The sequence below is a fragment of the Babylonia areolata genome, chromosome 1 (genome assembly GCF_041734735.1).
Source record: "Babylonia areolata isolate BAREFJ2019XMU chromosome 1, ASM4173473v1, whole genome shotgun sequence".
Lineage (NCBI taxonomy): Eukaryota > Metazoa > Mollusca > Gastropoda > Neogastropoda > Buccinidae > Babylonia > Babylonia areolata.
In genome coordinates, this window is record NC_134876.1 from 37,938,306 (window position 1) to 37,958,467 (window position 20,162).

General features: G+C 41.7%; 1 protein-coding gene across 3 annotated transcripts in view; it reads left to right on the plus strand.

Annotated features, from left to right (window-relative positions):
* The window catches only part of LOC143282618 (leucine-rich repeat-containing protein 45-like), a 47,109-nt gene that overhangs the window by 18,904 nt on the left and 8,043 nt on the right, over window positions 1-20,162 (plus strand). For 2 of the 3 annotated variants that reach the window (XM_076588270.1, XM_076588283.1), the window contains 5 exons: window positions 1,121-1,272; window positions 2,551-2,612; window positions 5,559-5,629; window positions 11,251-11,429; window positions 18,962-19,090. In XM_076588270.1, the coding sequence (XP_076444385.1) occupies window positions 1,121-1,272; window positions 2,551-2,612; window positions 5,559-5,629; window positions 11,251-11,429; window positions 18,962-19,090 (593 nt within the window). The remainder of the gene's footprint in view (window positions 1-1,120; window positions 1,273-2,550; window positions 2,613-5,558; window positions 5,630-11,250; window positions 11,430-18,961; window positions 19,091-20,162) is intronic. The other variant, XM_076588275.1, reaches the window with a different exon arrangement.

Below are 20,162 nucleotides of genomic sequence, written 5' to 3' on the forward strand. Positions count from 1 at the left end.
TAGTGGTCCAGCTCGCTTGGCTGACACCAGAAATTGACATAAGCTTAAAGTTGGGCAAACAGCAAAGTTAGTGCCATATGATCAATGGTTTCGTCATTGCAATGGGAATTCATTTACAGCTTAGTCTTTTGTGAAGGGCTATGACTCAGAGGCTAATTGACCATTTGGGACCCCCACTCCCCACGCCCCCTCCCCCTTATGCTGTATGTCATAAACCCTCTTGGCTGAGAGAGTGGGAATGTGACATGGGTAAGATACTACACGCTATTCCAGAATCATGCCAAGATATTCAGAACAGCATTCTACTGTCCTGATGGTCATAGTCGGACACAATTGGTGCAATATTTGAAGCACATCAGTGTGCATCTTTGGGGTCTCTGGCCCTCTGATTCGACACTGTAGAGAAAATGACAGAGCATGCAGGATTCATCAATCTGAATCACATTGCCAGTCTAGCGAAGCTAGGCTTTCAGGATCAGCGCTTTGATGTGTGTAAATCTGTATCTCTCCAAAACCTCGAGGTTGGTCATTTTGGCCTGCCACCAGAAGCCCATGATAGATTGCAGTGAGAGCATCTGGAACTTCCCAAATTGTCAGATGTGTTTTATATATAGGATCCATGTTTCACATCTGTAGAGCAACCTGGAGAGTACAACAGTTTCGTACACTTTTAGCTTGGTAGACAGGTTGATGTTGTGGTGGTTCAGCATGTATGCTCAGAGTCATCCTTGTGCTTAATTGCTTTTCGAGATCTCTTTAACCAGGGAGCCATCAGAGGAGATGACACTGTTTAGGTATTTGAAGGAGTCCACTGTAAACAGACCTGTGCTTGAAGGAGTATACAGTGGAGAAACTGTTGCACTGGAGCAACCCCAGTGTGACTAATTGTATTGTTTGCATTCTTTTATTTACTTCTTTTAAAAACTTTCTCTTGAATCTCCATTCTGCATCTGTTTACCTATTCTTGCATGATTACTTCTCCCAAGATTAGTATATAGTTTGTATATTTCCATTTACTTTTCCTGACATTGATATTTAAAAAAAAAAGAAAAAAAGTGGCTGTATAAAATGACAACAACAAAAAGCAAACAAATCTCATGGGTTTGTACCTGACTGTCAGTTTGCAGCACACAGGTGGTAAGGGGCGGAGCATATTGGACCTGTCCACAGAAAGCCTGGCACCCAAGACCTGTGCTGTGCTGGGCAAAGTGCTGGCCACAGACAGAACATTTACTGAACTACGCTTTGCTGACTGCATGTTGTCTGAAGATGGTATGGCTAGATGGAATTCTTCTCTTTGCTGATAGTGAGTACTGTTTGAACTGCAGTAGGAATCTTCGTTCAGGAGTCATGTGTGTCAGCTCCCTTGTTTGCTCATTTCTGTGAGTTGGTTTATTGTGCATAACTGTTTCTATATCATCATTTTGACTTTCATGTTCCATGTTCAGGGGTGCATGTATTGTAGGATCTAATTAATTTTTCGCCCACATTGTGATTTCAAAGATTATAGGATCTTGAACCTTGTAATATTGATATGATTTTCTGCATGTGTATGTTCTCAAAAAGAATAATGGCACAAACAGTCTGCACTTTTCATCTTTTTTCCTGATCTTGGACATAAGAAAACTATTGATCTGCATTGAATTACCGGGCAATATAATATACCAGGCACTGGTGGGATTCAAACCACAGACTGAGGATGGAGCCTCAGATCGAGCTCTTACCTCTGGGCTGTAATGTTTGTCTCAGTTATTATTGAGGTTAGTCTTGCTGAAGACCTTAACCTTTCTGTTTTCAATAATTTCTTTATTGCCATCCCCGCTTGAGTGAAGAAAGTAAACTAAACTAATTTGTTACAGAGTACAATAGGAAGCTTCAGTGTGTTTGCAGTTTGTACAAACAGCAAAGCTGGATATAGGGTTTCATGTTACATTACAGTTTTATCATTGATTTGAAACTAAAAATGGCTGGCATACGGAAGCATGAGATGGGGATGAGATAGGTCTGTAAATTTTGGACTGGTTGTGGATATGATCTTATGAAGACAAGAGACCCTGAAGAAAGATGGGGTTGAGCTTCTCACAAAAAAAAAAAAAAAATGCTTTGACCATGGCCAATTGACCTTGGTTTTTTGCACAGGAGTATTCCAGATGTTTTATTTGCAAATGAATTAAAAAATAATTTATAATGATTTGCTCCTTTTCATATACATTTGTGTTGTTTAGCAGTATTGCTTTATCCAAATGCAACCCAAACATAAGCAGTATAGGAAAATGTTCATGTGTCTTCACAGGGGTATTTTTGTGTAACCACACACCTCATATGTCAGTATATATTTCAAAGATGAGCTAACAACGGAGTCAACAAAATGTCGCTTTTTAACGCATGATGTAAAGTTCACTAGATCTATAAAGTTGTGTAACATTGTTCTCTTGTAAATATCGTTTTTAATGTTTAGAAGATATGTCAACACATTAGTTCTTTGATTTTGTTAGATTTTGTTCAGTTTGTATGATTAGGTTCTATGATATTTGTCTTTTTCCCCACCAGCTGTCAAAAACTTGGCACAAGGCTTGGCATACAATGGATATTGCAAAAAGCTGGATTTGAAGGTGAGACAATAGTTGGCCTTTTTTGGTTGCAACTTATGAGACATGTATCTGAGTAGATGTGGGAAAAATGTAATTTCTGTAAAAGTAACCAGCAGGGTAGAAACTGCAGTGACAAGAAAAGTGATCAGCACTAGTAGTGAAAGTTATGATTGGTGAGATTATATGTTTTTTCTAAGCACAAAAGGAGAGAAAATTAGTACATGTAGTGTGAGTTGATTTGTTTATTTTCCATTCATTTTCAGTCAAGAAAACATACTTTGACATATAATATTTGAAAGTACTTTAATTTCTTCTTCTTTTTTTTCTTTCTTTCCTTAGAGGTTGGTAATTTGTTTGGCAAACATTACAGTAGTAACCAAAAAAAGAACCAAAAAATCTATAACTCGTCACAACCTGAAATCCATCAACATTAACACTTTTTCTTCTCAAGCTGCTGAACACCTTTCCAAAATTTCTTCCCGTACCGACGTATCCACACATTACAACACCGTCCTCTCTCAACTGCTGGATGAACATGCACTCCCCACTACCCTGACAGACCCTCCGCCCCATGGTATACACAAGACATTCGACTTGCAAAACACAAACGTCGCCAACTGAAAAGACGATGGCGATCAACAAAACTGCAAGTCCACAATCAAATATTCCGAAAACAAATAAAGTCAAACATATGATCTCATCAGCAAAAACAAACTTCGTTTCTTCTCAAGTTCTCAGTGCCACATCCACCAAATCTCTTTACTCTGTCATGTCAAATCTTCTTGGAACTGCAAGAAAGACTCCTCTTCCTTCTTGCCTACACTTTATCTGAACTCCCCAATGTCTTCTCTTTTTTTTCGACAAAGTCCAAAATATTTGTACCATCTTAGACCAAATGTCTTTCCAACCTGTTCATCCTGATCCTCAATTCAGCGGCACTCCTCTCCATTCCTTTAATCCATTGACTGAAACAGAAGTTCATGAAATCCTGAAAGAAATCCTGTGAGCTCGATCCTATACCAGCTTCAGTCTTTTCCCAGTGTGTCTCACATCTTCTCCCCACAATCACCAATATTGTCAACTCATCCCTTCTCACTGGAACATTTCCATCCACTTTCAAAACTGCAATTGTCTGGCCTCTTCTGAAGAAACCCAATCTTGACGCAAACATTTTGAAAAACTATCGACCAGTTTCTAATCTTCCATTCATGTCCAAACTCCTTGAAAAAGCTGTCCTCAAGCAGCTCAACAACCACCTTTGTTTCAACAATCTCATCCACCCATTTCAGTCTGCCTATCGTGCTGACCACAGCACCGAAACCACTCTCCTCCACATTCTGAACAATCTACTGATAGCGTCCGACTCGGGAAAAATTTCCCTTCTCACTCTTCTCGACTTGTCAGCTGCCTTTGACATGATAGACCATTCAATCCTTCTTTCCCGTCTTCATTTTACATTTGGTATCAACGGCACTGTTCTAAACTGGTTCAAATCTTATCCCACTGATCGATTCCAGTCTGTCATTGTTGATCATTTCCAATCTGAACCCGTTAAAATCGAACATGGAGTCCCACAGGATTCTGTTTTAGGCCCAGTGCTCTTCATACTGTACACTGCTCCTCTCGCTGAAATTATCAACCGCCATAATATCAGTCATCATTCTTATGCTGATGACACTCAACTCCAGAAGAGTGATACCCCTGAAAGACTGTTGTCGCTCTTGCAAGAAACATCCAACTGCTTCCTGGACATTCAAAACTGGATGACTCAAAATAAGTTACAATTGAACGCGAACAAAACTGAAGCAGTGATCATAGGAACTAAACAAAAACTGTCTTCCATCACAATTGACACAATCAAACTTGGCAGTACATCCATCCCTCTTTCCACGTCAGTCAGGAACCTCGGTGTTGTCCTTGACAATACACTGTCCATGCAAAAATTTATCAGTTAGACATGTCAGTCCTGCTACTGTCAACTGTGGCGCATCAGAGCTGTCCAGAAATATCTGTCCACTGACGCACCATCTAGACTTGTCGTTTCTCTCATTCTCTCACCTTGACTAATGTAACTCTCTATTGTCTGGTTTGCCTGCTTCATCCATTTAGTCCCTTCAGCACATACAAAACTCTGCTGCCCAACTCGTCCTCAGAAAGAAAAGATCTGAGCACATCACTCCTCTTTTGCAACATCTCCACTGGCTCCCTGCCTCACACTGAATAAAGTACAAGATCAGCACTCTATGCTATAGATGTATTAACGATACTGCCCCTTTTTATCTCTGTGGCTGCCTTCACCTCTACACTCCATCTCGCTCACTACGATCGGCTTCGGATCCACTCTGTTTACACATACCCAGATTCAAACACTCGACTGTTGGCCGCCGTTCTTTCTCTGTCTCTGGACCTTGCGATTGAAATGAACTTCCTCTTTCGCTTCGTCAAGTCTCCACACTCAGCTCTTTCAAGTCTGGCCTTAAAACCCACCTCTTCCCAAAATAGCCTCCCTTGCCTGCCCTTCCTTGTCTTTAGTTTCTACAGTTTTAGAGTTATGCATGCGTGTGAATGACTGGTGCGAAAGCGCTTTGATTTGTCTCTGCACAAGGTTCAGCACTATATAGGTACCATTATTATTATTATTATTATAACAGGAAGATGAAGGATTAAGATCATCAGTAGAAGTGCTTGGGGATATTGTGTCATTTTTTGGTAGGTAAGTGGGTGAGTTGATGGTTATTATTAATGATAGACTTTTTTCATGGTATTTTCCTTTGTTTTAGATGCTATAAATTTTATAGTTTGATTTTTGTTTTCTGTCAGCAAATCAGATATTTTCAAGTCAGTGTCATGAATAAACCATTTATCATCTACAAAATAAACTGTATTCTTTAACCATCATCATCATCATCACCATCATCATTATTATTATTAGAACCATATGTTTGTTGTTATTGTGCTTGTTTACAGGGCAACAACATCAGGGGCTCGGGGGTAGAAGCTCTGGGAAAAATGTTGCGATATAACAGAAGTCTCCTCAGGTAAGCAACATTTATGCAAAACATGGAACTGCTGTCAAAATCTCATGGTGTAGACTTTCCCTGCTGTGATAAAAGAGATGTGCAGTCAGCTTTCCTCAATAAAGCTGGTTGTTTGTTCATATCACTCTCTTCACTGAGATTAAAAGATAAGAATCAACTTCATTGTCTGAAAATTCACAGAAATTCATCTTTTGGCTTGAGTACAAGCAATATTACACATATTAAGCACAATCACATTTAGAACATGAGCATCCATTAAAACATGCAACATAGTAACATAAGCAATAAGATTAATGTTGACTAGGCAAGAAAACTACATGTCATTTACACTGAACAAAGGTTAAGCCAACATTCACTTCCCACTACATACAAACTCTTCCACTTACATAGATACACACCCAGTTTCACTCCCTCCTTACACATGTGTATAGGTCAACGCACACTGGCAACAACAGCACACCAGCCATGCTGCATCATTATGAAGGTTGAAGCTTCATAGCAAAGATATATTATTCAATAAATTCCATATACGATGAAAATGAAATACATACATTGTGCAATCACTCAAAAACATTTATGAAGATAATCAGGCACTGAAATAGCCTATAATACATTAATAAATAAAAGAATGATAATGAATAAATCAGTAAATAATTAGATTAATGAATTATTGAAAACCCACCCACTCACATACACACCCAGTCAACACACCAACTCCTAACACTCCCCTCCACATGCATGCACATCAGGACTCACTGGTAACAACAGTGCACCAGCCTGCATCACATAACATATGAAGATGTGAATATAAAAGATTTAAAAAAAAAGATAAACAAAGAGAATAACAAATTTGAATACAGTATGAAAAGCAGTACAGTAATAAAAGCATAAATTCATTAAAAAAATCAACAACAAAAAAACAACAACCCAACCCTTATACACTGAGTTTACACATGGAAAAAAGGACAACGCATACTCCAAACTGTTTACAAATGACCCATTGAAAGCATACTCATATTTAATATCTCTTCATGGTATAGCTATTTGGGGGCAGAGAGTAGGGTAAAGCTATTACATACATTGAGATTGGCTGGAAAGACATTTGTTCTCCGACAGCTGTCTCTCTGTGATCTATACCAACATGCTGTGAGGGGCAAAACCTTGCAGATTTTAAATGATTCAGAACAAAAACTCAGCTCTGAAATTGAGACTTTGCCTTCTGGCAGACAGTACAAAGTGCCTACTGCATGGAAAAGTGTGTCAAAAAAGTCTTTTGTTCCAAGTGCCATTATTCAGTATGCTTCCAAAAGGAAAACAGATTTAATTTCAAAGATCCAGTTGATTTTAAGTTTTGTAAGACAATATCCTTCTGGAAAAATGGTTGTTAAAAAAAGACTGTTTTCTAGACATATATGATGCAGCACACGAAAACCCGGGTAAAGTTGCAATTTATCATTTTTTACTTTTGTATACCTTCTAAAAGTTTAAAAATCAAAGATTAAGATAGAAAAAAACAGAATTGATCTATCTGTCATATATTTTTTTTCTATAATTTTTATAAGTTCGTGTGCCCGAGGAGTAGAAATGGAGAAATTGGCTCTTGAAAAAAACCACGTATTTGTGTGCCTGTGACTTAAAATACAAGAATTATCCTGAATGTTTATGTGGTGTCAAAAGATTCAGAACTGAATAAACTTTTAATTTCCATATGAAAAAGGCACAGGAAAATTTGTATTTTCTCTCTTTGTTACTCAAACAAAGACAAGTATTGCAAGTGGAGGAGTGAGGTCATGCAATACAGATTGTGTAGCCACAATAAGCTCATGGGAAAACCCACATATTTGTCTGCCTGTAGCTTCAAAACAAGAATTTTCCATAACATACATGTGGTGTCAGATGATTCAGAATTAAGTGAATTTTACATTTCCATATATCAGAGGCACAGGAAAATTAGTATTTTCTCTCTACTCAATAAAAACAAGAATGGCAAGTGGAGGAGTGACGTCATGCAATACAGATTGTACAGCCATAAGAGAGCCCACGGCACAGTGAATATTCAAATATTTCATGCCCACAAGCTGATGCATGAATCTTTGGAACTTCGGCTTAGATCCAGATCAAACTAACGTTTATTAACTGCAGTATTGCCACATAATCAGCTGATGTAAAATCAGCCTGGAACATAGATTCAGTGATTGGTCTCTATGGCCTGGAGGGAAGCCCAAATCCACTGAATGTTACAACTAAAGTGACGACCATGTCGTTTGTATGCAGCATTACCAACAGCTCCAGCGTCTTGACAAGGATGGAAATCCTGTGTGAAAGTGGTTGAGGGAGTGAGAGTGTGTGTGTGTGCGTACACATGCTCAAGTATGTATGTGTGCGCGTTTGTGTTTTGTGCATGCTCGCATGTTTACGTGTGTGTATGTGTGTGTGTGTCCCCATGTATATGTGTGTGTGCCCACGTGTACGTGTGCAGTTTATGAATGTTTGTGTGTATAATATGTTTGTGTATGTGAGTGATGGTAAAGTGTGTGTGTGTTCTAGCATGCACTTGTTTTTCCTGTAAGTGTAAAAAAAACATGGTGACTGTGTGTGCATGAACGCATGCGCGTGTGCGCGTGTACACACACACATACACACACACACACACACACACACATAGGGCTGCGGGCAAATCTGCATGCTCCCGAATGCAAGAAAATCTTGTATTGTTCGGAGTGGAAATGCGCGTTTGATCCACCAATTACAGATTGTCAAAAGAAATGGGCTTGCTGAAAATATTTCACCAGAATTTGCTTTTGGGCATTTTTGTTACAAGTTAGTAAAGCCGGAAAGTTGGAACAAACATAGAGGAAGTTTGAAACTTTGACAGATCTGAATAATGATTTTAAAACAATGAAATAAAGATGGATGTGGGTTGTTAAAGATAGGATCGTTTCGTTAGCAGCACACAACATGGTTTCGAAAAACACTAGTATCAGATGGTGATAAAATATATGATATGTATCAGATTCATATCAGTACTGTTAACTGCCCCCCTCCCTTCCCTTTGTCACTTTTGATTTTGTTGTTCAGCAGGAATTGCGCATAAATAATGGCTTTGCTTGTTGGCAGAAGCAAAAGAAAAGCATGGAACACATGAACTGTGTAAGCAAACTACTAATGCTTTCTTGATGATGATGGATAACCAGTCTAATTCCCCGAGTACATCGTTGAGCAGTTTGTTGCACTGTTGTTTGATTGTCTGAGCAATCTGCATGTCGTCAGCATGGTCAGACAGCCTCTCCTCACTAAAGAAAACATTGGAAAATACTACACCCACATCAGGAGCTCTTGAACGGCACACACAGAGAGTAGTTTATCTGAGATTACATCTGGAGGTAGAACAGCGGGGATTGCAAAAAGGAGAGGGAAAGACCTTTGTGGACCATTCTACAAAAACTCAAGAAACTTGATGTGAACTGATTCACTGCTCCTGCACAGTGGTGTGGAGAGAAAGGTGCAAATGCTGCAAGACCAACTTAAAGTGCACATCCTAGTGTACATATGGCAGGGATTGTCACAAAGACTAAACATTTCCCAGTTGGAAAGAGACAACCCAACCAATCGAGAAGGGTTTTTCAGTAACTTTGTGATACCAGCCTGATGTTTTAGTTTTTCAGTCAAGCTGAAACTATCAAAATTGTTTATTTGGCTTTATAGAGTGCACATTATATACTTTGTGACTCTTGTAACCACACATCCAGTGACATGCATGTGGGATTCTCATCTCAAGAAACTGTCCCCCACCCCTACTCCCAAACTCTCATTATCCCTCCTTTTCCATTCTTTGATGTCTTGTGAGAGTGATGACTGAATTAACGCCCAACAACCCCACCTTAACATTTGTTCAGAACCATCAGTCTCTGCTACAGATCTCCTTTACAATTTTTGTTATATGGCCTGGTGTCTTAAAGGTAGATGCAAGCATGCAGCAACCGGTTTGGTGATAGAACAGTCCACAATAAGGCAAAAAGAAGTGTTGAAAAGTGCATTAAGAAGGCAAAGTTTTTATACTGGAAAAAAAAAATAGAAGAAAACCTGTCTGCAAACAACTCTAGGAATGTATGGACCGGACTGCAGAACATCACTGATTATAAAATGACCCACCAGACAGTCGACAGCACTGTCAGAACTCTCCAGACAAACTCAACACATTCTACTTCAGATTCGACCATTGTCTACTTCTGACGTGGCTGCACCCAAAATCACTCCCTATCCCCCTTTCATAGTCCAAGAGAATGAAGTCAGATGCCACTTCAGTCGTCTGAATATGAGAAAAGCTGCTGGCCCTGACATCTCACCAGGCCTTTTGAGGAAGTGTGCAGCCCAACTATCTAGTGTCTTCACTGACATATTTAACATGTCCCTTCAGTCTTACGTGGTGCCACACTGCTTTAAGAAATCTACAATCATTCCTGTTCCAAAAAAAAGCACAGCCTAGTTGTCTTAATGATTACCGTCCCATAGCCTTAACATCAGTCGTAATGAAAACATTTGAACACTTGATTCTACAATTCCTAAAAACCTGCATTCCTCCATCTTTTGATCCCTTTCAGTTCGCCTGTAGAGCTAACAGATCAGTTGAAGGTGCCATTAGCATAGGTCTCTACCATGGCCTCAGACAATTCGAAAATCGTAACAGCTATGCCAGGATCCTTTTCATTGACTAAAGCTCTGCGTTCAACACAATGGTGCCATCAAAACTATATTTTAAACTGAAAGACCTCTTGCTGCCTGAATCAATTTGCATGGATCCTAAATTTTCTAAGATGCAGACTGCAGGTTGTTAAAGTTGGTGACCTCACCTCCTCCACATGCATTCTCATCATAGGCATCCCACAGGGATGTTTTCTATCTCCACTGTTGTACTCACTATTCACACATGACTGTGCAACTCAAAATGAATATAACACCATGGTCAAGTTTGCCGATGACACTACTCTAGAAGGGCTGATTACGAACAGTGATGAGTCAAAATATAGGGAAGAAGTACTGGAACTTGTCAGCTGGTGTGATCAAAACAACTTAGAACTCAACGTATCAAAAACCAAAGAATTAATTTTAGATTTCAGGAAGACCAGATCTGACCCCTTACCACTTGTCTAAAGACAAGCACAACAGCGCCTATACTTTCTTCAGTGACTCAAAAAGTTTGGAATTAAAAAACAAATCATGGTTGATTTCTACTGAGCAGTCACTGAAAGTGTGCTAACCTTCGCTATTAATGTTTGGTATGGAAGCATTTCAAAGGCAGAAGTTGCAGCCCTTAAGAGAATTGTAAAAACTGCCACCAAGATTACTGGGGCTGATCTACCTTCTCTAGAAGACATATATTATAAGCAGCTTCTCAAAAAAGCAAAATCAATCAACCAGGATGAATCACATCCAGCTTTTGGGATTTTCGAGATGCTCCCCTCTGCTCGACAGTACAGAAGTATAAGGATGAAAGCCAATTGCTTCGCCAATAGCTTTTTCCCCAAATCAGTCAATGCCCTGTCTCTCTAACAAATCCAATATGATAAATAGAATTGTGCCATCATTTCATTATTATTTATACTGGGTTCATTTGTTTTCAGTATTTGCCTGGAGTGGAATGGGCTGGGCATGCTTGAGAACTCCTTCGCTGTGTTCTGTGAAGGGCTTGCAGCCAACAGCACCCTGCGTGCTCTGGACATACGCAACAATCAGATCAACCACGAGGGTGCTGAGGAGATCTGTGCCGCTCTTAAACGCAACATCAGTCTGCGAGCATTAGGTACATATTCTTAGTTTTGTTGTCTAGTATAAGGTGACAAACACAATTATTTAAAAAGAAACTCAATGTTTACATAGTTTTAAAAATTCTGCATAGATCATGCAGTCATGAAGAGAGGAAGCTAACAATAACAATATGTCTTTATTGTCTTGTTTAAAAAAACAACAGAAAATTGTCTTGGATCATCTCGGCTGTAATTATGACCAAATAAAATAAAGTAAAAACAAGTAAATTTTTTAATTTTTCATACCAAAAAAAAAAGAGAAGAAAATCAAAGCAAAATATTGAATTTGTTATATATATATAAACGAAAAGGGATTGTAATAATAATAATAATAATGGATACTTATGTAGCACACTATCCAGATATCTGCTCTAGGTGCTTTACAAAAATGCTTTTGTTAACATAAAACATTACATCGATGTTACATACACACACCAAAATGTGACTACACACACACACACACACACACACACACACACTGCATACATACATTTTAACATTCATGTGTATCTAACAGCTACCCTAACACATACGCACACACAGGCAGGCACAAACTTACATAAACAAACGCACACACAATACACATTTAATTACACATACTTAACCGTGACCCAACTAGTGCAGACTCCGGCAGGGGTCTGACATTCCTGCCTGTGCAAACTACTATCCGCCTATGTGGAGAAAATGAAACTACGGCCGATAACCTCCCGGAAGTAGGTAACCTCCCCTTTGTCCCGCTGGCTAGCGCCCTCTTTTTCCGGCAGCCATTATGACTCCTGTCCTGTGCTCCCCATACGGCTAATTTTTTTCGTATTTTCTGTCTGTCTGTTGATTCTCTGGCATTCTTGTTTTTTGTCACATTTTGTCTTGAACCAGGTCACATAATGATATGGTTCGATATCGGGCTAAAATTAAGGCGCGATCGAAATCGATTCGCGGACACTCTGGGCCCTCTATTTCTGGCCCTCTCAACAACGCCAACTCGACGCCTCCCCCACTTCCTTCGCTTCCTCCGGTCGACTCCAGACCTCCGCCACCTCCTGCACCCTCTCCAGCGACTTCTAGGGGTACGTTACCCCATACTCAGGTCAGTGGTGCCATTGATGTTTTCCTTTTCAATTCGCGAACGAAGTCGACGCGATCCGCGTTTCTCGGCCCTGCCAGTCGGTAGGACACCCGAGTCGATCTCCTCTATCACTTTTCCCATGTCAACAATGGAATGTGCCATAACCCCTTTAATTACACATACTGGGAATGTGCCATAACCCCTTTGGAAAACACTATACACTGGCTTTGGATCCGCATGCTATACTGGGCCCTATGTGCGATGCGTCCGTGGCGGCGGCCGTGACATTGGCTCACGCGCCCCCCACGCGGCATGCCTCTTCCGTCTCGGATCCTATGGCGACCGAGGCGCTTAGGGATGCCCTCCCCAGGGGTAGGGAGGAAGGTGGACCACTAGGGGACACGCTTGCCTATGCGTGTGCACCCTCCCCTTGTATGATTTTCCGATCCAAGGGAGACAACTCCTGCTTCGGCACCCTTGCCGGTGACCGCCGCAGTTACTTCCCTTTACCGGCACGGCTCCTCACCAACAGTGCAGGTGCGTGCTCGGTCCCTTCAAGCTTTGCGGTGATGACCCCATTTGCCACACCGCCGGTTGCTGCTGTTTCCCATCCACTAATGGCATCTCAGCAAGCTGCTCAACCAAACAACCAGCAACCCATTGGGAACTTGCTGCGGCAATTATGCACTGGTGCCACACCTAGCGCCTGCTCCACCCCTTGCGCACAGAGCAGATGCGTGCACAGCCCATTGAACTTCGGCAGTGGCAGTTTTTTCTGCCCCACTGCATATCTCCACTGTTACCCAGACTAATATCGGCAATTCCATGTCGGAGTGCCTCTTGATAACTCAATTCTGCCAATCGGCAGTGCTCGGGCCGATCTTGTCTGGTTACAGCGCCATCATGCCACATGTCCCCACTGTCTCGCGTCCGATGGCGACCGATTCGGGTCGGGACGCCCACGGCACTAAAGGACATTATTATTATCGGTTAAGGTGGCATAGAACAACGGACTCTCGCACGCAGCATGACGCTCCTCCCTCTACAGCGAGGAAACGTCACACCGGGGGATATGTTCTCTAAAGACACCATCCTTTTCGCCGAATATCGGCGCCAAGGGAGGCAACTCCGCATTTGTAACCGACACAGCACGTCACTCCTGCCCCCCGTGCTGTCCACCAACGATGTTTCTTCGAATTCTCATTGGGTCCAGATGCCCATTCATGGACTTTACACATCTTTGCACAGCAACTACACCTTTCTTGCTGTTTCTCAGGCTATTGGCGACTGAACTTTGGGGTTCCTCATCCCCCACACAGGCACACAGCCCTCTGCAGGCAACCAGTCCTATTACCATTCTCTTCTTGTGATACACAATAACAGGAAATAAATCACAATATTTTCCCTTCTGTCCTTTTGATTTTTATCACAATCAACAATCACAAAATATATATATATATATATATATATATATATATATGTATATGTATGTATGTATGTATATATATATATATATATATCTCGGCTTATATCACAGATTGACATAAGTTTACATTTGGGCCTACAGCAAAGTGAGAGCTGTATTATCAATGGTTTCTCCAGTCAATGGGAAACCATTTACAGCTTAGTCTTTTGTGAAGGACTATGACTCTCAAACTGGGAGGCAAAATTGCACTGGCTCTTAGTGCTGCAGCCTTGTGGGCTAGTTGGCCTTTGGGAACCATCCCAACGCCAACTGTCCTAAAACCCTCTTGGCCGAGAGAGTGGGGATGTACTTGGGCAAGACACTCTCCACTATAATCAAATTCTAGCCCAGATAGTCGGGACAGCAGTTGCCTCCTCTGCCGTTCTGATGGTCATAGTCAGACACGACTGACTATCATATATATATATATATATATATATATATATATATATATATATACATAAAAAAAAAACACACACAAAACAAACAAAAAAAAACAAACACACACACACACAAGCCCATATATATGTATGTATATATATGTGTGTGTGTATGTATATGTGTGTGTGTGTGTGTATAGGTATATATATACACACACATATGCATATATATCTATGAGATATCTTGCTACATTTATTCACTTATAGATGTATACTTATCCCTCAGAATACACATGCGTGTGCGCTTATGGGATAGGTTCAGACAACTTTCTTATTAACATGTACAATTATATTTCTATCTCTTTTCATTGACATCTATTCATTGGGATTCCCTACATAGCAATATAGGCACACTTGCATTTGCGGCCTTCTGTCCACAATGCTCTGAACTCTCTGCGCCTACGTACTTGCACTTTATTCATATGTGTATGTACATCTCATATTTAGGTGCATACACAGATTCCTTTCCATTACTGATTATGCACACTTACCCATTTGCTTGGCTATATCTGTGCACGCTACACGTATGCTTATACAGCCGCTTATTTCTTGTGTTTCGACATCAATACTTGAGTTGATGGAAGCTTGTATTCCCTTTGCACATGTATGTATTCATTTTCATAAATTCATCCCTACCTTGCTTTCGGAGGACGACTGCACTCACAGACAAAACTGCCTCATTCACGCCTGAATGTACGCTCCTTCACATTTTAGTAGTGGCTGGTCCTTAGGGACCCACACACCCCCTTCCCACCCACAGGGCTAAGAATGCTTGGCACAAGGAGGGACAAGGCAACCCAACTCATTTGCCTACAACATTCAACCATAGGGCTGGAGATGCCCTAACTTGGCACAAGGAGGGATGAGGCAGTCCAACTTAGAAATGCCACTCCGGACACACATGCCCTTCATTCCTCCCCAGTTTGTAAGGCATCCCTTCTTCCCCCCCTTGCCTACAACAACCTTTGGTTTGCACCACTGTGGTTGCGACAACAGCTCCACATGGGCCCTACATCCTAGCCAGCCTTCCCATGAAGGGGTGTCAATCTTTGATTCCCAAAATTTTTGCGGACCCAAAATCTGCCCACTGGGCAGAAGACAATCACCCTAAGCCCATCTCTTCCACTCCTCTCTAGTAGCAGAAGGCCTGGGTCATAATTGTTTTCCTCTACATTTGAGAGAAAGGCTTATTGACGAGGACGGATGCGTCTCACAGAGCACAACGAACCGTCCATTAGCCACAGGGGTGTACCTTACTGCCCACTCATACCAGCACGGCAGATGCCGCATTCAAGCACATCAGTTCGCCCCATCACCTTGCTTGAACAGAGATCCAACATCACCGTCTCAAACAATTGGCGTTTGAAAGCACTTTCTGCACTTGGGTCTTCCCTGCCCGATCCTTCAGCCTCAACACACAACCACTGCTGTGGTAACAGATGGCCACTCCTTCTCAAGCACTGTCTTTCCAATGAGACACTTCCAGGGGTTTCTAGCCTAGGCAGGCTATCCCATCATGGAGCCCCAGTCTTCAGTCAAGGGCCTGTCAGAGGATGACTTTGTTGTCACTTCGGACACATGGTTGCACCACAAGACCCCGTCAACTCTTTCCGGCTCCCTTACATTGCAACATAACCTGCATGGTGGACACCTTCATCCCTCAAGCACACAGCAGCTGTTTCCTGATTTACCCATGCTGATTGGTGTCCGCCTAGGAACAATATATGATAATCAGTCGTGTACGACAGTCACTGTCAGAACAGCAGAGGAGGCAACTGCTGTCCCAACTATTTGGGCTGGAATTCGATTATACAATTTCCAGTAGAGAGTGTTTTGCCTAAGTTGCATCCCCGATCAAGAGGGCCTTAGGACGGATCCCAATGGCTAGTTAGGCCCAAGGCTACAGCACTGTCCCAGTGCAATTTGACTTCCAGTCTGAGAGACACAGTCATTCATGAAAGGCTAAGCTGCAAATGATTTCCCTTTGCAATTAAGAAACCACTTTGCAGTTGGCCATATTGGAAACGTATGTCAGATCAGTACTTTGATGTAAATAGCCAGTACAACACATCTTGAGCCACTTACCTCCCTGCCCCCGCCCCGCTCCATCCCAGACTCAGTGTGCACCATACACAGCCAGAGGCCTGTCATGGATCTGGTCCCCTTTCTCACTACAGAACCTTCAGCAAAAAATTTTCCCCATGGAAACCCTCTTCCATTTGGTATTCCACCACAGAATGAGACTGAGTGACCTGTGGGTGCATGAAATGCACTTCCACAGCCTGATCCAACCCAGCCATTGACCACCGACAGCTATCTGCAGGTGGCTCCAACATGCCACACTCAGGTAGAGAAGCCACCAAGCCTTCTGTAAGCCCCTTCGTGATGATACCTACGTGGGCAATTACACAACCCTGTCCCAGAGGCACCAGGGACATCAAGTCTTTTGTTGCCAAATGTCTGCCATTCTATGCATAGGCAACATACCAGTGCTGTCATTTTTTGGCAATGACAAAAAAGTGGTGGGGGGAGTGCCCATTGCCTGTCAGCTCGCATGGAGGAGCTCTACAGTTCTGGCTGTCATGCCTAAGGCAAGCCCAACATGGCGACCTACCTCTGTCTCGTGCCACAGTTTCCTTCAAAACCAAAAATCACTTCCACTATCGGCCCACATCGATGTGGAATCATCAGACCAAACCACATGTGCACCTCCTTGCATTGACGCTCAACCGCGCTCAAATGAGACAACCCTATAAGGGTACGTGTTTCCTTCCCTTCCTTTGATTCGAAGGGCTCTCAGTAAAGTGTGGATTCAACCCACTGACCCGATTTTCTTTGCCCTACGTTTATCAGCACAGCTGTGGTCCACAGACCTCCCCCACAATACGGCTGCGGACTTCTGTCTTCTTTGCCCGCACCAATATCCTTAGGTGACACAGTACACTCTACTTTCGTCGCATTCTACTTGAGGGACATCTGTCGCTTTAGGGATGATGGCTCATCGACTTCTACGAGAGAGATGTCGCACGCCTATGGGATGATGGCTTCAGAGGCATCGCTTCTGTGGTAGTTGCACAACAGGCCATCACAGCACACAGACAGTAGAACAGGCGAGCCCTCCACCTTGTCGTGCTATTCTGCACTAGTTGGGTCACGGTTAAGTATGTGTAATTAAAAGGAAATTTTCTATCTAAAATTACATTTAAATAACATACCGTGACCCAAATTTAAGACCCTCCCGTCCTCCCCGCTTCCTGTTCTCCCTGCTCGCTGTGCTGGTGATGGCATATTGCCGTCAAAAGAGGGCGCTAGCCAGCGGGACAAAGGGGAGGTTACCTACTTCCAGGAGGTTATCGGCCGTAGTTTCATTTTCTCCGCATTGGCGGATAGTAGTTTGCACAGGCAGGAATGTCAGACCCCTGCCGGAGTCTGCACTAGTTGGGTCACAGTAAGTATGTTATTTAAACGTAATTTTAGATAGAAAATTTCCTTTCATATACATGCATGTAGTTATGTACATATACATATGTATACACACATAGTCAAGCACAGCTAAAGCAAAGGAAGTGGACCTGCCACAATTGAACTTATTGCTGAGGGAAAAGGTGAGTTTTGAGACAAGATTTAAAAGATACGAGGGAATCAGAATGACGGAGGTTATCAGGGAGCTTGTTCCATGTCTTTGGCAATTGAAAAGAAAAAGATCTGTCTCCATAGGTCTTACTTCTTACTTCATGATCGTGGATTGTAGCAATAATATTTTTTTAAAAATTCTAATGTAAGAGTTCATCCCACCATCACTCACCCCAACACACAAACACACTCAATTTTAGTAAAATTCACAATAAAGGTGCATGCAGTGTTTAAGCCACAATGAATTGTAATGGTAAGTTGAAACGAACAATGAACGAACATTTGAAAACCACAGCGCCTGACAGTGTCACACTCATGTGCAAACTGTACAGTACACCCAGCACCAGCGCCAAGCCATTGATTCATTAATTCCAAGTTCTTGAGGAGCTGTGCGATTTCCCTTCTATGAAGCGAGATTGATCGCTTTCAGCTTGAAGTCGATGTCATTGGTACAGCATCATGTCTTAGGCATGGTGATTTCGCAAGTGTCTTGATCAAATTTTGATTTAAAAAAACTGGACATGAAGCAGGAAGTGCATGAGCCAAATGAAATTCATTAGTCAGGTTGTGTGTTCACTGAGTAAACTTGGAAACCTGAGAACAGCTTATATTTCACTGAGACTGGTGTTGTGAAATGTAATGGTATGGTTTGACCGCCAGCCAAAAATAGAATCAGGAAAATTCACATACTAGCCACAGTTGATGATTCAGCCACAAATTAAAGTAGTAGCTTATATGAAAACTCACACACACGTACACACATGCAAGCGCACATTCATGCCCTCCCCCCCCCCTCCCCCCCAGCGGTCTCCTCATACAGCAGATATTTATTCACCTCAGTGTTTGTGCATGAGAGAGACAAGGAGAGAGATAGAGAACACAGTGATCACCATTTTCAAGGCCTTAGCTTTGCTGTATGTTCAGATCTTCGGTGGAACAACATAGGTCTGCTGGGAGGCAGGTCATTCATAGAGATGCTGAAAGCCAATAAAGTTCTTTCTCGTCTGGAGCTGGCAGGGAACAACATACCCACAGACATCAGCAAAGCAATCGGTGGGTTGGATGCTTTATCATGTTGTTTAGTTATCAGTCTGAATGCATTTCTCACCCTGGTGTTATATGTTTTGATATATCTGATATGGTTTAAAAAATTAATATGTTTTTGTTTTGTTTTTCAAATTGAGTAGTCCACTACCATTCTAAAAAAACATACTTCTTTGGATGGAGAAAATTTGTCTCTGGACCAAAAGGAAATATAAATAAACATCTTGAGATTATGTGACGCAGCACACGAAAACCTGGCAAAAGTCGCAGCCAACTATTCTTAGCTATGCACTTACATGACATTAGGGTCAAAATAACGAAAATCAAGATTTTTACAAATATCACATCTTTAAAGTCTTTTCTTTGTTGTTGGCAAGTATATTAGCATAAAACTGCCAGGAATTGTTGTATTTTTAATGTTTTCAGGTGCATGCCTGTTAAAATCATGTAAAAACAAGACTACAAGACACACTTGTGATACACACTTAAAAAAAGTTAAATAAAACAAATATAAAATCAAATGTCTGTATGAAAAAAACCCATTGGAATATTCATTTTTTCTCTCTGCACTCAAACGAAGTCAAGAATGGTGAGTGGAGGAGTGATGTCATTTCCACGAAAGAGCAATCAATGGCAACAGTGAATGTTCAAATGAAAGACAAAGGTTGCATTTGTGTTTGAACAAAAATCATTTCCGATAATGCTGATTATTCTTTTGAACTTTGGCTTTCAATCCCAGATTAAAATAATGTTTAATTACACATACTTAACCGTGACCCAACTAGTGCAGACTCCGGCAGGGGTCTGACATTCCTGTCCTGTGCAAACTACTATCCGCCTATGCGGAGAAAACGAAAGTAACTACGGCCGATAACCTCCCGGAAGTCAGTAACCTCCCCTTTGTCCTGCTGGCTAGTGCCCTCTTTTTCTGGCAGCCATTATGACTCCTGTTCCTGTGCTCTTTATACGGCTAAGATTTTTTGCATTTTCTGTCTGTCTGTCGATTCTCTGGTGTTCTTGTTTTTTGTCAAATTTTGTCTTCAACCAGGTCACATAATTATTTGGTTCAATTGGGAGATCG